This window comes from Leptopilina boulardi, unplaced genomic scaffold (assembly GCF_019393585.1).
Source record: "Leptopilina boulardi isolate dan_hultmark-lab unplaced genomic scaffold, ZJU_Lbou_2.1 LbouV2_70, whole genome shotgun sequence".
NCBI lineage: Eukaryota > Metazoa > Arthropoda > Insecta > Hymenoptera > Figitidae > Leptopilina > Leptopilina boulardi.
Genome location: NW_026138017.1, coordinates 936492 through 950605, shown reverse-complemented (window position 1 = coordinate 950605; position 14114 = coordinate 936492). Strand labels below are relative to the sequence as shown.

Here is a 14114-nt window from a genome sequence, read left to right as displayed (position 1 = left end):
AAAAAGAAGGAAAAAAAATTGCAATCCCATTATAGAGAGAATAAAAAAACAAATTCTAATTTAAGTCTGACATCTCAAAATTTATTTGCCCTCTGAAAATAAAACTAAAAAGAATAAATTCGTTAAAAGATTTTACGGAAAATCTGTCTTTAAATGAAAACGCGATTCTTTTTTTATTTAGCGTCTTTCAATCCTCTTTACTGTCACAAAATAAATACAATTTCCTATTTTCTCATGTTTTGTATGTGTGTGTTCTATTTTAAAAGGAAATTCTTTCGTCAACAATATATAAGAGCTTTACCCTTGTTAAAAACTTATACAAAAGCAATTCCTTTAACTCGCGGATAATCAAGATTTATTTTCCTTTACCCTGTCAATCTTCTCCTATACTACTAATGATATCTAATGGTTTTTGAAAAGAATTTTTTTTCCATCACTCTCAATAATATAGTCATTCCGTGACTTGTAAAAAAAAACTGCAAAAAATAATACTCAATTTTGAAATAAATGAAAAACAATTAAAATTCTTTTAAAAAATAAATTACGATTAATTATTCTCCAATAATTTTTTCTTCAAAAAAGAATTATATGTCAAGAAGTCAACTTTCTTTATCTAAACGATATAGTTAAAATTGTGAATATTAAAACCTTTTTTATCTCTGTATTTATAATTTATAACACCTGGCGAGATATTAAGTATTTAATTAAGAGACATCAAAATTTAATTTATACATATTGTATACTAGTTCTTTTTTTTTGTTGCTTTTTTTTCGGTAATCTTGAATCGTTAGTTGAAATGCCGACTCTTTAATCAACGACGATTATGTTTTTAGATTTTTATTGTCACACCGCAAGAGTGGTTAAACGCATCATTTAATCCTGGTCTTAATCGACTGTTTATCTTGTACAGATGGCAGGAATCAAACGACCATCGCCAGAACCTGCCGATGCAACGACTAAGGCACAGAAGAAGCCGAAAGCCCAAAAGAAAAGGAAGAAGAAAGATCCCAATGAGCCGCCAAAGTAAGTTTTTCTTTTTTCAATACTATATATATATATACTTTTTGTATCATAATCTGGCAGGTTGCCACATTATTGCCATTTTGGGGTTACTATAGCTTCGAGAAAAAAAAAATGAAGAACTCTTTTTTTTTTTAAATCTGCCTGCCGTACTCTGTCAAATTTACCATCTGCAACTCGTTCCAACAAAAACCACTAATAAGAAAAATTTACAATTTTAAAAAAATATATGAACCCTTCTACGATTTCAGATTTTTTTTTCATGAAAATAAAATTGTACGAGAAAAAATTGGTCCATAATTATAAAATTAAAATATTAGAAAATTCAGAATTTAGATTTGACGAAATTTAGAGGAGTTTTGTAATAATTTATAATAAGCAATTTGTTTCTAAGATAAAATAGAAACATGCAATTTTATATTTAATTGTATTAGTGCAAATCCTTTCTAATTCTTAAGTCATTTATATATATATATATATTATACTCATTGTATTTTTTTTTATCCTCCTTCGTGCTCTATATTTACTAGAATTATTGCAACAATACATTTGCCAATTCAGAACGATTAGAGTCAATATTTTTCTTAAATTATTGTCTTTAATAACTATTTAACGAGGACTAAGTTTTGAAAATATCGACCCGATTTCTTTTTATAGGCGCATAAACTGCGAACTTGATCCAAGAAATTTTTTTTTTCAATTTTTCTATTGCAATTTTTAAATTGCTGATATTATCCAATTATATATAAAAAAAATACCGTTTCGAATATTGTCTAAATCATTGCGAATAGCGAATCATAAAATGAATTAAAAAACCTAATTTTTCATTCAATATCAAAATTTACTATTTGAGTTAATTAATATATAATTTTTAAAATTAATCACTAATTTTAATTAAAGAATTAAATGAAATAAATTATATAATTCTTATCAAATTTTAATATTCATTGAAAACTTTGTAGCCCCTGAGTATTTTAAACGTATATAATTAAAGAGTCGTTTTATTGACGAACTCATTCTAAAGAGGGACAAGAAAGAAAGCTAAATAATGAAAAGAAAATAGATTACAAGAGACAAAGGAAATTATATTTCTATACAAATTAATATCGCAAAATCTTTTTTCAGTTTTTCTTTTTTAAACCAAAAAATTTTTTTTTCTATTTTAAACTAATAGTGAAAATTAATTAATAATTTAATTTGTTTTTTCAGGCCAGTTTCTGCTTACGCACTTTTCTTCAGGGACACTCAAGCAGCAATTAAGGGACAAAATCCAAATGCAAGTTTCGGTGAGGTTTCCAAAATTGTCGCCTCCATGTGGGATGCACTTGACACCGAACACAAAGACGTAAGTAATAATTAATTTATCAAACCAACATCTCAAATTAAATAATTCTCCCAAAATTTCAAAAACAAAAACTACAATAATAATTAACAAAAAAAAAAAACTGCAACAATTGAAATAAATTTTGGATAACAGCAAACTAACAAAATTCAAAAAATAAAATTCAAATTATGAAATTTTCAATTCTATTGTATACAAAATCCATCATTCACAAATATAGAGAGAGAAAAAAAAACGAGAAGGGGAAAAAATCAATCAATGGTACATAGTGAAATACACGACAGTAAAATGAGGGGGGGAGGAACAAAAAAAATTGGAGCTATCACATTCTTGCATCAAACCTTTCAATTTGTAATTAGATCCGGCAAAGTTACAACTATAAGTATATATAAAGGTTTTTCAATGCCTGTGTGTATATATGTATAATCATCATATATAGTCGATAAGTACGTGGAAAGAGGCCGGCAATAAACTTTCACGATAAATAATAATGGTAATTCCCTGGCAGATAGTCAACGAAACGTCGCTTGGAATATAAATAGCTTATCTCTCGTTATAATAGAATTTCACGGATTCTCAACCTCCTCCTTCCTATACCTCTTTTGAGCGTCTATTACTCTTATCGACAACCACGATGAATATCTAGATATATATATAAGTACTCATCAAACTGTAAACTATTATAGCGAAGAGGCTAAATTACATTTAAAGAGAATAAAATAAAGGAAACGAAAAATTAAAAACAGAAATCTTACAATTGCAAATATTAAATAAAACTTGAATATACAGTGTGAAATGAAAATTTTTCATGAGCCGAAAGTTTTGAACGAAATATTTTTTTCAATCTATAAATTATTAAAAATTATGATGACCAAATAAAATAAAACAGTAAATTAACCAATTATTATTAAATTAATAACATCTTTTTAGATTTTTTTAAACAATATTTTGTAATAAAATTCATACTTAAAGAAGTTGCAAAAAAAAAAATTTCCTTCATATGAACGTTCAAAACTTTTGGCTCATAATTTTTCGTCTTATTAAATTCAAAGACTAAAAAATTTCCCAATTAATGTTGAATTTCTAATCGTTTGACGTATTTTCGAAAGGTCAGAAATTCTTGACATCTAACAATAAATCGTTGAATGCAATTGAAATTGTAAAAATATCATGTTTTGTTCATAAATCCTTGGATTTTCTTTTTTTTTCCTTTCGCTTGCAATTTGCACGATACTTTATTTTACATTCTTGGCCTTTTAAGATATATACTTTCGTGAATGATAAATAGTTTTACACTCTTGTTTTATTATGATTTAAAGATTCCCTATATACTTAATTTAACTATCAACTTTTTTTTCTCTAAAAAAAATATTTAAATTAACTTTTCTTTTATTTTTAACAGATTAAGCTTTTAATAATCGTAAAACAGTTTACTTTAATTTTCTCTCCAGTATTAAAAATCTTCGGTATTTCATGTTTAATTAATCCCCCCACCACCAATCCCCCCCCCTTCTACGTGCTTTATTCTCAATTTATACAAGTCCCTTTTTCCATTAGTAAATGAAACTTTCATCTTATGTCAAGTCTATTTTTTTTTTTTTTTTTTTTTTACCAGTGTGCACATTTAATTTTTCTATTTTTCCCTGACTCGTCGTAGGGTACATTTTGTAACAAATAATACATTCTCGTTACGCTCTGGACGAAAGATAAAAATTTTAATTAATCGTAACTCATTTTGTGAAAGCAACCCATCAGCGGAAGTGGAAGTGTCGCGTAATCAAGTCCAGACAAAATTAATGTCACTCTTTCTCTCTCTCTCTTTTTTTTTCGTGTATAGTCACGCGTGTAACATTCATCGAATCAATATAGAAAGCTTTCTCCTAAAAAAAGAATAAAAATTTATAACGGGGGGAGCCTTTAATATTCTCTTACTTTATTAATCGTGTTTGCTTTTCGTTCGCGAAAGCAGATTTTAATTCAAATCGGGATAATTTTTCAATGGATAAAAAAATTTTTCTTTAATCTACCATTTTTCTAAAAGGAGAGATAAACTAGATTAAAAGATCAAAGTCAATTTTTATGAAGAATTTCTTTTACATTAAAAAAAGAAGTTAAAAAAAAATTTTTTTCTTTTCATTGAAATAAAAAATTTATTTTACGGTATATTAATATTTCTATTCAAATTATATATGTTATTGCGCGAATCCTTTGAAATTTTACTTTTACAATGTTTTTATACATTGTCGCATATTGGTATAAACGACACTAAAGAAAGCTGACACCTGAAAAAAAAAAAATTTTAATCCTTTTCTCTCATGACAACTTGCATGGATATTGTATATTGCTGTAAAACGATGAGAAACATTTCTCTATATATCTATATGTTATTTGTATATATGAACATACACAGTGAACTGGCTATAAATTGTTAGAATAATGTAGCAATAAAGTTACACTATCAATTGCTATATACGAGCGATCGTGTTTGCCTCGCCAAGCGAATAAATAAATTCGTATGAATAAATAGATAGGGGGAAGAAACGGTGAAAAAGAATATTATCCTTGAGATAGTTACGCAATTTCACATCAAACTCTCTCTCACACATTATCATATATTCTTCAAAAAAAAAAAAAATAGAAAATTGAAATCTCGCTTTAATTTTTTTACGAAAGCTAAAAAATTTCTCTATATATTTTTTTTTTAATTAAATATTTTCATAATAAAATGCGTTTTCATATTAAAACATTTTCCGCATAAAAAAATATTTCCATAATAAAACAGTTTCATAATAAAATATTTTCAATATTTTTTTATAATACGATCATTTTATATTCCACAATATTATTTTTATCGTTAAAAAAAAATTTTAGAATCAAAGTAAAACATCGAAAAAAATCATTATTAATGAAAAATTGATTTTACAAAGGCGAAAAATTCTAAAAAAGAATTTGAATATGAAGGAAAAATGTAAATTTACTGCAATTTTTTACTATATCTCTCTCTCTACTGTTTTTACATCATATACAATTTTATATTTTTTTTTTCTCCAACGAATGATTTAGCTATTTTATTTTTTAAAAAAAAATTTTTTTGACAAATATTCCCCTGGTTTTATTTAAATAATGTATGAACTCGGTAACAACTCTCTGAATAGGAATAGCGTCCTGAATAAATAACTCGGGAGGATAAATATAGAGTATTAAGTAAATTACCCATAATTGATAACAGTTTATCGACGGTGGAATTATTCATTATTTGACATAATGACCGATGAACCACTTATTTATTTTTTTTTTTTCCTCCCTTTCTCTCTGTCCATATAATAATGGATGACAATTCTAAATTTTAAATTGGTCACAAATAATTACTTTAGAATTACAAATTAGTTCAGCTTGTATTATTATTCGCGATAATAAATTATACACTTTTTATTAAATTTAAAAATCAATTAAAATTAATATCAAATTTATATTCACAGAATAATAATTAAGGTATATATACCTATATATATATATATTGGCTTCATTTGAATATAACATTAAAGAATTTTTTAATTTATTAAAAAAGAAGAAAAACATTTTCTATATATAATTATTATTATTTTAAATTGAAAGTTTCCAATTACATTAAAATTCCGAAAATTGTCGAACATTAAGAAAGAACGTTAAAAAATTTTTAAATTAAGATAAGATCACAATATTAATATTCAATAAAGTTAAATATAAATTACTGTTGGATGCTTGAAAGAAAAATTTATTTTATTTTTTATTTATATAAATAAAATTAAAAATTAAAATTAAATTAAAATTTATTTTATTTTTTATTTATATAAATAAAATTAAAAATTAAAATTAAATTAAAATTTATATTAAAAATATAAATTAAATAATAAAAAATGTTTTTGTTATAAGCATTTTTAATAGAATAAAATTTTCTTATTTTCTTAATGATGTTAGAAAAATAATTGTCTCATCGGTCATTTACTAAAATATAGAAAGCGAAGAAAATTTAGAGTATCAAAAAATAAAGGAAGAAAAAAAAAACAAAAAGCAGAATTGAAAGGTAGCAACTCGGAAAAAATATTAACGATTCATCATTTTTTTTCTGAATGGGGTGTTTAATTGCAATGGAGAAACGAGGACGACGTCGTAATCATCGTCGACGTTGATTGTACCAAGTATATAAAAGCTATCTTTTAAGTTAAAAGTCGTATATACACGTTTCTACTTCGGTTATTCCATTCGTATAAGAAAACGCCTTTTGAGAAAAAAAAAAAAAAAAAACCCTCGTCTATTTCTCTCTCTCTCTCTTTTTTTTTCTCTCATCACATCTGGTCTCTCTATAATATAAAAGAAAAATTTCATAAAGCTGTTCCAGCAAATGATTTTTCACAATCACGATAGTTTAAACTTAAGATGATGAAACATCACAAAATAAAACTCCTCGAAAAAATAAAAAAAAGAATCCTTAGATTTAAACAAGAAAAAATAAAAGTCCAAATTCTAAAAGAAACTAAATCCTTGGAAGAATGTGTGTTGTGTAACATTAAATACAAACTGACAGCTGACTTCACATGTGTTAATGAAACGCAAACATTGTAAAAAGGTTTCAAGTCAGAAATGAAGAGAAAAAAAAAAACTCTTGTTTGATGTAAAAGTTAGAGAAAATAATTCTCAGCTTTTATCATTCATTAAAAATTATATTTAATCCTCTACAAATATTATTAAGAAAAAATAAAATTTTTTTAAAAAACATTTATTCAATGTTTTTTCAATTTTCTCATCGCTAGAGAGAAGGGGAAATGATTTATTTGAAACACTTTGGTAGTAAAACAAATAACGCGTACACAGTATATACATTATAAAATTTTCAATAACACTACGACTTGTATTTTACGTAGTCATATTAAGTCTCTTGATATCGGGACAGTTATTTTCGATACCCCACTATGAGCGAGTCATTATCATAACTTTTTACTGTCGAGTTGGAAGCTATACCATTCGAAACGACTTTATATGTTATCGCGCAGGTGCAGATATATACTCCAATGGCAAGTTTTAAACTCTCTGTATTGCATTCTCTCTAATGGTTTACAAAGAGGACTTTAATTATGACAACGACAACGATCGGCACAAGATTTCATTTAATAACGCGCACACTGGAAAAATGAACCGTTACATTTTCATATTCCAAATGCATTACTTACAAATGACAATCATTAATATAACTTAATACCTCGTAAAGTCCTTTCTCAATATATTCTCATCTTCATATTATAATAATAATAATAATAATACTTGGTAAAATTTATCTTAAAAATTATCAACAATTTATTTGTCCCTTTATAGTGCAAAAATTCACTTTAGACAAGAATCAATATTCCTTTATAGCCTTAAGTCTCAATTTAATTATACTGAATTCTTCTCTGATAAAAATAAAACACGGAATTGAATATAGAAGATCAATCAATGATTGATTGAATACTACTGATTGATTGTTCAATAGCCAAGTTTGTTGCATTATTATAATTTTCAAATTAGATGATTAAATTTCTCCACTATTTTTTATAGAAAAATGATCCCTTTTGAATGCAACAACGAAATATAAATAAATTAAAGAATTTTTTTTTTTATTACATTTTAGGTTTATAAAAAGAAGACAGAGGCAGCGAAAAAGGAATATTTAAAAGCCCTGGCAGCTTATAGGGCCTCATTGGTCAGTAAGGGTGCAACTGATAATGAACAACAACCACAACAACAGCAACAACAACCCCAACCACAAACTGTTCCATATGGAGTTGTTCCATATTCAGCATATGGAGGAAATACACAACCAGGAAATGTTGCTTATCAAGTTTACAGTCCACAACCACAGCCACCTTCACCCCAACAACAACATCAACAACAACAACAACAGCATCAACAACAAATGGGCATTAAAAAATCCCCCCTTCATCTCGCTCAAATGCAAGGCAATCAACAGCAACAACAGGTAATTTTTTTTTCAAAAAGTCTAATAAAGATGAATTTTTTTTTCTGGTTATAAAAAAAAAAACCTAAATTATATACTTTATTTTTCTAAGGCTTTAATGGGAAATCCAATGGCACCACCTCACATGACGCAGCAACACATGCAGCAACAAGTCTCGCAACAACAATATATGCAGCAGGTCAGTGAACTTTCTGATATATATATATATATATATATAATATATATTCTCATTTATTCGAGAAAGAATTGCAAACAGTTTATACAATCTTTAACGTAACACGATATTGTGCGGTGCTTTGAAATTGCACGCATTGTTTCACTGCGTGAGATTAAATAAGAAAAAATAAACGAAAACAAAAGAGCAAAAACCAGTGCTACTAGTTTTAATATATTATATGGGGCATTCTATGGGAAATTTTCATTGAAAATTTTTTTTTGTCCGAAACACTTTTTTCGAAATCTATATGAAAAATAAGGACACAGAAAATTAAAAAGCATTAAAATAAGCTGCAACGCTTCTTATTTTAATCCAATTTTGTTTATTTTAATCCATTTTGGTATTAAAATAAGTAATTAATAAGTAATTAATTTTTTTATTTGATGAAAATGAAGGTAGTTATGATTTTTTGAAATTTAACGAAGAAAGTGTGTTTTTGGAACATTTTTTAATCTATTGTACTAAGAAATTAAAAATTATGCTATATATGAAATTTGTTCATTTTTTCTCAAATTTTTCAAATATGTGCTAAAAAAAAAACGTACCTACAACAGAAACAAAAAAGTTGAAATTAAACTTATAAAGTGAGTTTTCTCAAAAGAGACACTTTCGATTTTTAATTTTTTTTTTTTGCATTACAATCCCTAATGACTGAATAATTTTTTCCCCTATCTGCGAAAGTGGTACTTTTAGTTTTTAAATTACTATTTACAATTTTTAAGCTTGACGCAACAATTTTTAGTATGTTTTTATGAAAATTAAAAAAAAAACAAATGAATGTTAATGGAAAAAGGTTATATTTGTAGAAAAAATAAATTTTATTTTTAAAATAAAAAATATTCTGTGAGCTGTACTAAAAAAATTATAAATAGTAATTTAAAAACTAAAAATACCACTTTCGCAGAAAGGGGAAAAAATTCTTCAATCATCAGAGATTGTAATGCAAAAAAAATTGAAAGTCGAAAGTGTCTCTTTTGAGAAAACTCACTTTATAAGTTTAATTATAACGTTTATATAAACGATTTTTAAAGAAATAATGTTTTAAAATGAAAAATGCTATAATTGTTTGCCTAAAAAATATTTTTTTATAATTTGTTGATTAATGAAAACTACAAGAAATATTTTTTAGGCAAAAATATTATAGAATTTTTCATTTTAAAAAATTATGTCTTTAAAAATCGTTTATATAAACGTTGCGTACTTCAGCTTCGTTTTCTTAGTACAATAGATTAAAAAATGTTCCAAAAACACACTTTCTTCGTTGACGTTAAATTTCAAAAAATCATAACTTCCTTCCTTTTTATCAAATAAAAAAATAAAAAAATAAAAAAATACGTTCTTATTTTACTTACATTTCTAGAATTTTTTTTTTTTTTAATAATTTACATTCAAATATTCCAATATCCCGCACTAAATTGATAATTTAAAAAATCCTAATTTATTTTTAATATAGAAATAATAAAATAAAACTTTCAACGAAAATTTAAATATTCAAATTTCAAACAAACCTAACTGGACTAAAAATAATTTTAAAATTTTGCCGCTCTATCGCAAAATCCCTGACTATAATCGAGTCGAATTTCACGATTTCGATATATACACTATGGCTACTGCTAACGCATTCGAAAGCCCTGCAAAAATGTATCAAATAGTTTATATCCAACAATCAGAAAACAGTCTTCGTGTGAGTAAAAAAAAAAAATTATCACTGTTCCTAATTTTTTTTTTTTTTCATTTATAAATCGAAAATTAATTTTTACTCGAAAAAAATTCACAAAAACCGGAAGCAAGCCATGGGACACCTAACCTCAACAACACTTGTTTATATTTGTTCTTTATATAATTATTAATGTCCCAAAATAAAAAATTTTATTAATTTTTTCTATTTTACAATTTTTCCAAATCAAACATAAATTTTTCACTTCGAGACAAAGAAGAAATTAAACATCATAACCTCAAAAAAAAAAGTTGTTTACACACTCCGACACTCGTGTTTCAAACCTAAAATTTGAAATCTACAATTCGATTTAATTCAAATGAACTTTAATTTACATAAAATTTTAATAGAAAAATTCTATTTTTCTATACTAGGTGGAATTAATAAAATATTATTTTTTTAGGTTTCTCAGCAACAGGTGCAACCAGTACAGGTTCAACAACAACAAATAATGCACATGAGCCCACCGAGAAATGACATGAAACAGGATTTATCAAGTCCACCACCTGTTAATTCATCACAAGCAGCAATGGTTGCTCAAAGGGCACCATCAAACACTTGTATTCGTCATGGTTGCCCAAATCCAGCAGTTGCCAATACCGAATGGGAAGATGAATATTGCAGTAATGAGTGCGTGGTCAGCCACTGCAGGTTTGTGTGAGCATTCTTTTTTTGTTATTTTCATAATATTAATACAAAAAAAAAACTCAAAAATTTAATAAATTCTTTTCTTTCAACAGAGACGTTTTCACAACTTGGGTCTCGACAAATCAACAACAGAATTTTTCAACTGTAAAATAGAACAAGTCAATTGTCAATTGGTAAAATCTAAAACACACAATTCGACTGTGAAATGGAAATGAAAAGAAAAAAAAAAAAAAAAAAGCAACAATGATCGCTTCGAAACTGAGAATCAGAAACTATTCCATTTCGGTTTCATTTTTGGGAGAGATGAGAGGTTCATAGTAACTTGTCATGTATTTATTGACCCCTTCTTCTTAATCCAAATTCTACACACCAAGATTTTTATTGACGAAGCGACAATTTTCCGAAATAACGATGTCGCGTTTTTAAATAATCGCGTCATCAATTATTTTTTTTTTTTTTCAAGAGAATGTCGAATGCTCCGAGAGTGTGAGAGAAAGAGAGATAGCGAGAGATCCGTTGGAACTGAGGATTAAAAGTACAAGTAATAAAAAAAAAGAGAGAAAGAATGACGTATTGCATGTAAATAAATACGACGGCGTATGACGAATACTTTGTATTTTATTTTTTATTTTTTTTTCTGTTTTTTTTTTTGTTTGTTTCCGTGAAAGTGAGAGCAACAATTTTTTGGACATGCAGAAAGGAAGTTGTAGAATAAAAAGAAAAAAAAAAAATGAGAACAAAAACTTGCATTCGGCAGTGCCATGGCTGGTTGTTTCACACTTCACACTTTGAAAACTTAGCTAGGAATATAAACGAATCTATACATACAATATAAATAAATATATAAATAAAGATAAATAATTATATATAAATATATAATTAAAAAAAAAAAAAACCGAGTTGCGATCACAAATAGTGACCCGTCGTTAAACCCTGCGAACTCGGCGCAAAATATGCAGTATTCTATTTAATCCGAAAAAAAAACTTAACGAAGAGCTAAAAGAAAACTAGTCCAACTTTGAGAATTCGAGAAAAAATGACAATTTCAATGTGTCTATCCATTAATCATCATTTTAATTTCAATTTTAATGAATTTCATTGTTGGAAGTTTATAGATTACTTCGAAGATGATAAAAAAAAAGAAAGAAGAAGAAGAATAAGAAATATGCAACAGGGCTCCACTTATTTTTACATCATTTCTACTGGCATTCAATTCGTGTAATAATCAAACTAGTTCGACAATTTGGTATATCGACGGTTTTAAATAAATGATATCGAATCATTTTAACTGAGATATAAAAAATATATTTGTTTAATTAGAAAATACAACACTTTACGCTTTCTTAAGTGGAAAAATTTTATTTCCTTTTCTCCTTTATTATATATCATAGTTAATCCCGTTTTTTTTTTTTTTTTTTTTTTTTGTTTCGTTAAAGATCGAGGAAGCGCAGAGAGTTTTAATTTTGAATATAAATTATTTAAGTTGATACAAAGAGAATTTCATAGTTTTTAAAAAGAAAAAAAAAAGATTTTAATATTAAAAAAAAAAAGCAAGCGAGGTATTTAAACAGCGTGTTTTGTTATTTTTAAAGATTTAGTAAACCAATTTGGGCTCTGAAATTATCGTAAACAGTATGTATCGTTAAGAAATGAAATGTTTCGCGTTCTTAGCAAGTGCTGATGAAAAGAATGAAATTTTCTTTTATAAAAGCATAAATTTTTTTACATATTTGAATGTTTTATTTTAATTTGTTTTTTTTTTTTTTTTTGATGATGTTATTTAGCACTTGTTGAGAACGTTTCAAGATTTTTTAATCGTTTGTTTTTTGATATTCTTATGTAAATATCTAAATATATTCTATAGATTTATAGGTTTTATTGTAAACATAATCAATACTGTATTATATTGATAACGATTTGTGGTATATTAATATACTATATATGTACAACTATAGAATGCAGCAGGAATATTTGCATTTGGCTGGTGCTATTTAAAAAAAAAAAAAACAAAAAAAAATTGCTGAAATCGTGTAGAATCAAGAATGAAAAAAGTTTTGCCAAACACGAGTGTTTATAACATTTCAAGATTTCTTTGAAAAAGAATGCAATATAATCGAGAGGAAAAAAAAAATAGTTTGGCATCTTTTTTTTGTGCATTATAACGAAACGAACAGCGTTTTTTACAGATCTGATCTTTAAGTAATCCCGCTGTATCCTATAATTATAAAAAAAAAAATATTATAATTTAAAATAAATATTAAGATATTACTCAAACAAAATACAGAAAACACGCGAATCCCTTATTCCCCTCGACATTGTCTTGTTCTCACGACACGAAAAAAAAAAAATGCGACACGATTTTACAATAAATATTCATAATTGCATAAACCTATATTAAAAAGAATTAAATCTAGAAACTATCCAGCGTATATAGTAGTAATAGCACTACACATCAAATGCTAATATATGATGGTGATTTGCAATGAATTTACGTTCGTTTTTTATTGTTTTCTGTAAAAAGACTTAATTAAACAATTTCAGTCCCATATCGGTTGTTATTCTTTAATAATCATCCCTAACACTTTCCCTATTAAAAAAAAAACTTTTGCTCTCTCAAGTAATGTCAAATTTAAATTATAAAAATTTTGAAAAATAATTAATAATTTTTAATGATTAGTAAAAATATAAAAATATCAATTTTTTTATATTTTAAAAACTCAAAATATTATTTTTCTTAAATATTTTTAATTTTAAAATAAATTTCAAAAAATAAGCCAATTATAAAAAATCAATTATATCGTACAACTTGTAATTATTTTTTAGATTAAAGTAATTACGAAATATCTGATTTATATAATGACTCATAAATGGAGGTTAAAATTGTTAAATAAAATTATCAGTTTATAAAACTACTATTATTTTTTACTTAATGAAATAGCGAAAAGAAACGATAATTAACTTTGATAAACGATAAAAAATAATTTTCCATAAATGAAAATCGTGTAAATAGAAAATTACTTTAAAATATTATTTCAATATTTAAAACCATTAACAGATCAGTTTATTCTATATTGTAAAAGAGTTTGTTTAGTTCATTTAACATAAAAAAAAATTGTTTTTCCAAAAAAGTAGTTAATCACAAATAAAATGAATACTAATCCAACAATTCAGATTTTAA

The 14114-nt window shown here is 25.7% G+C and overlaps 1 protein-coding gene across 6 annotated transcripts in view; it reads left to right on the top strand.

Moving 5' to 3' along the window:
- Positions 1-13482, top strand: part of LOC127290520 (TOX high mobility group box family member 3-like) — a 228154-nt gene extending 214672 nt beyond the window's left edge. For 5 of the 6 annotated variants that reach the window (XM_051319143.1, XM_051319141.1, XM_051319144.1 and 2 more), the window contains 6 exons: positions 911-1023; positions 2230-2365; positions 8007-8354; positions 8446-8532; positions 10692-10945; positions 11029-13482. In XM_051319143.1, the coding sequence (XP_051175100.1) occupies positions 911-1023; positions 2230-2365; positions 8007-8354; positions 8446-8532; positions 10692-10945; positions 11029-11089 (999 nt within the window). In that variant the 3' untranslated portion in view covers positions 11090-13482. The remainder of the gene's footprint in view (positions 1-910; positions 1024-2229; positions 2366-8006; positions 8355-8445; positions 8533-10691; positions 10946-11028) is intronic. The other variant, XM_051319142.1, reaches the window with a different exon arrangement.
- Positions 13483-14114: the final 632 nt, after the last annotated feature.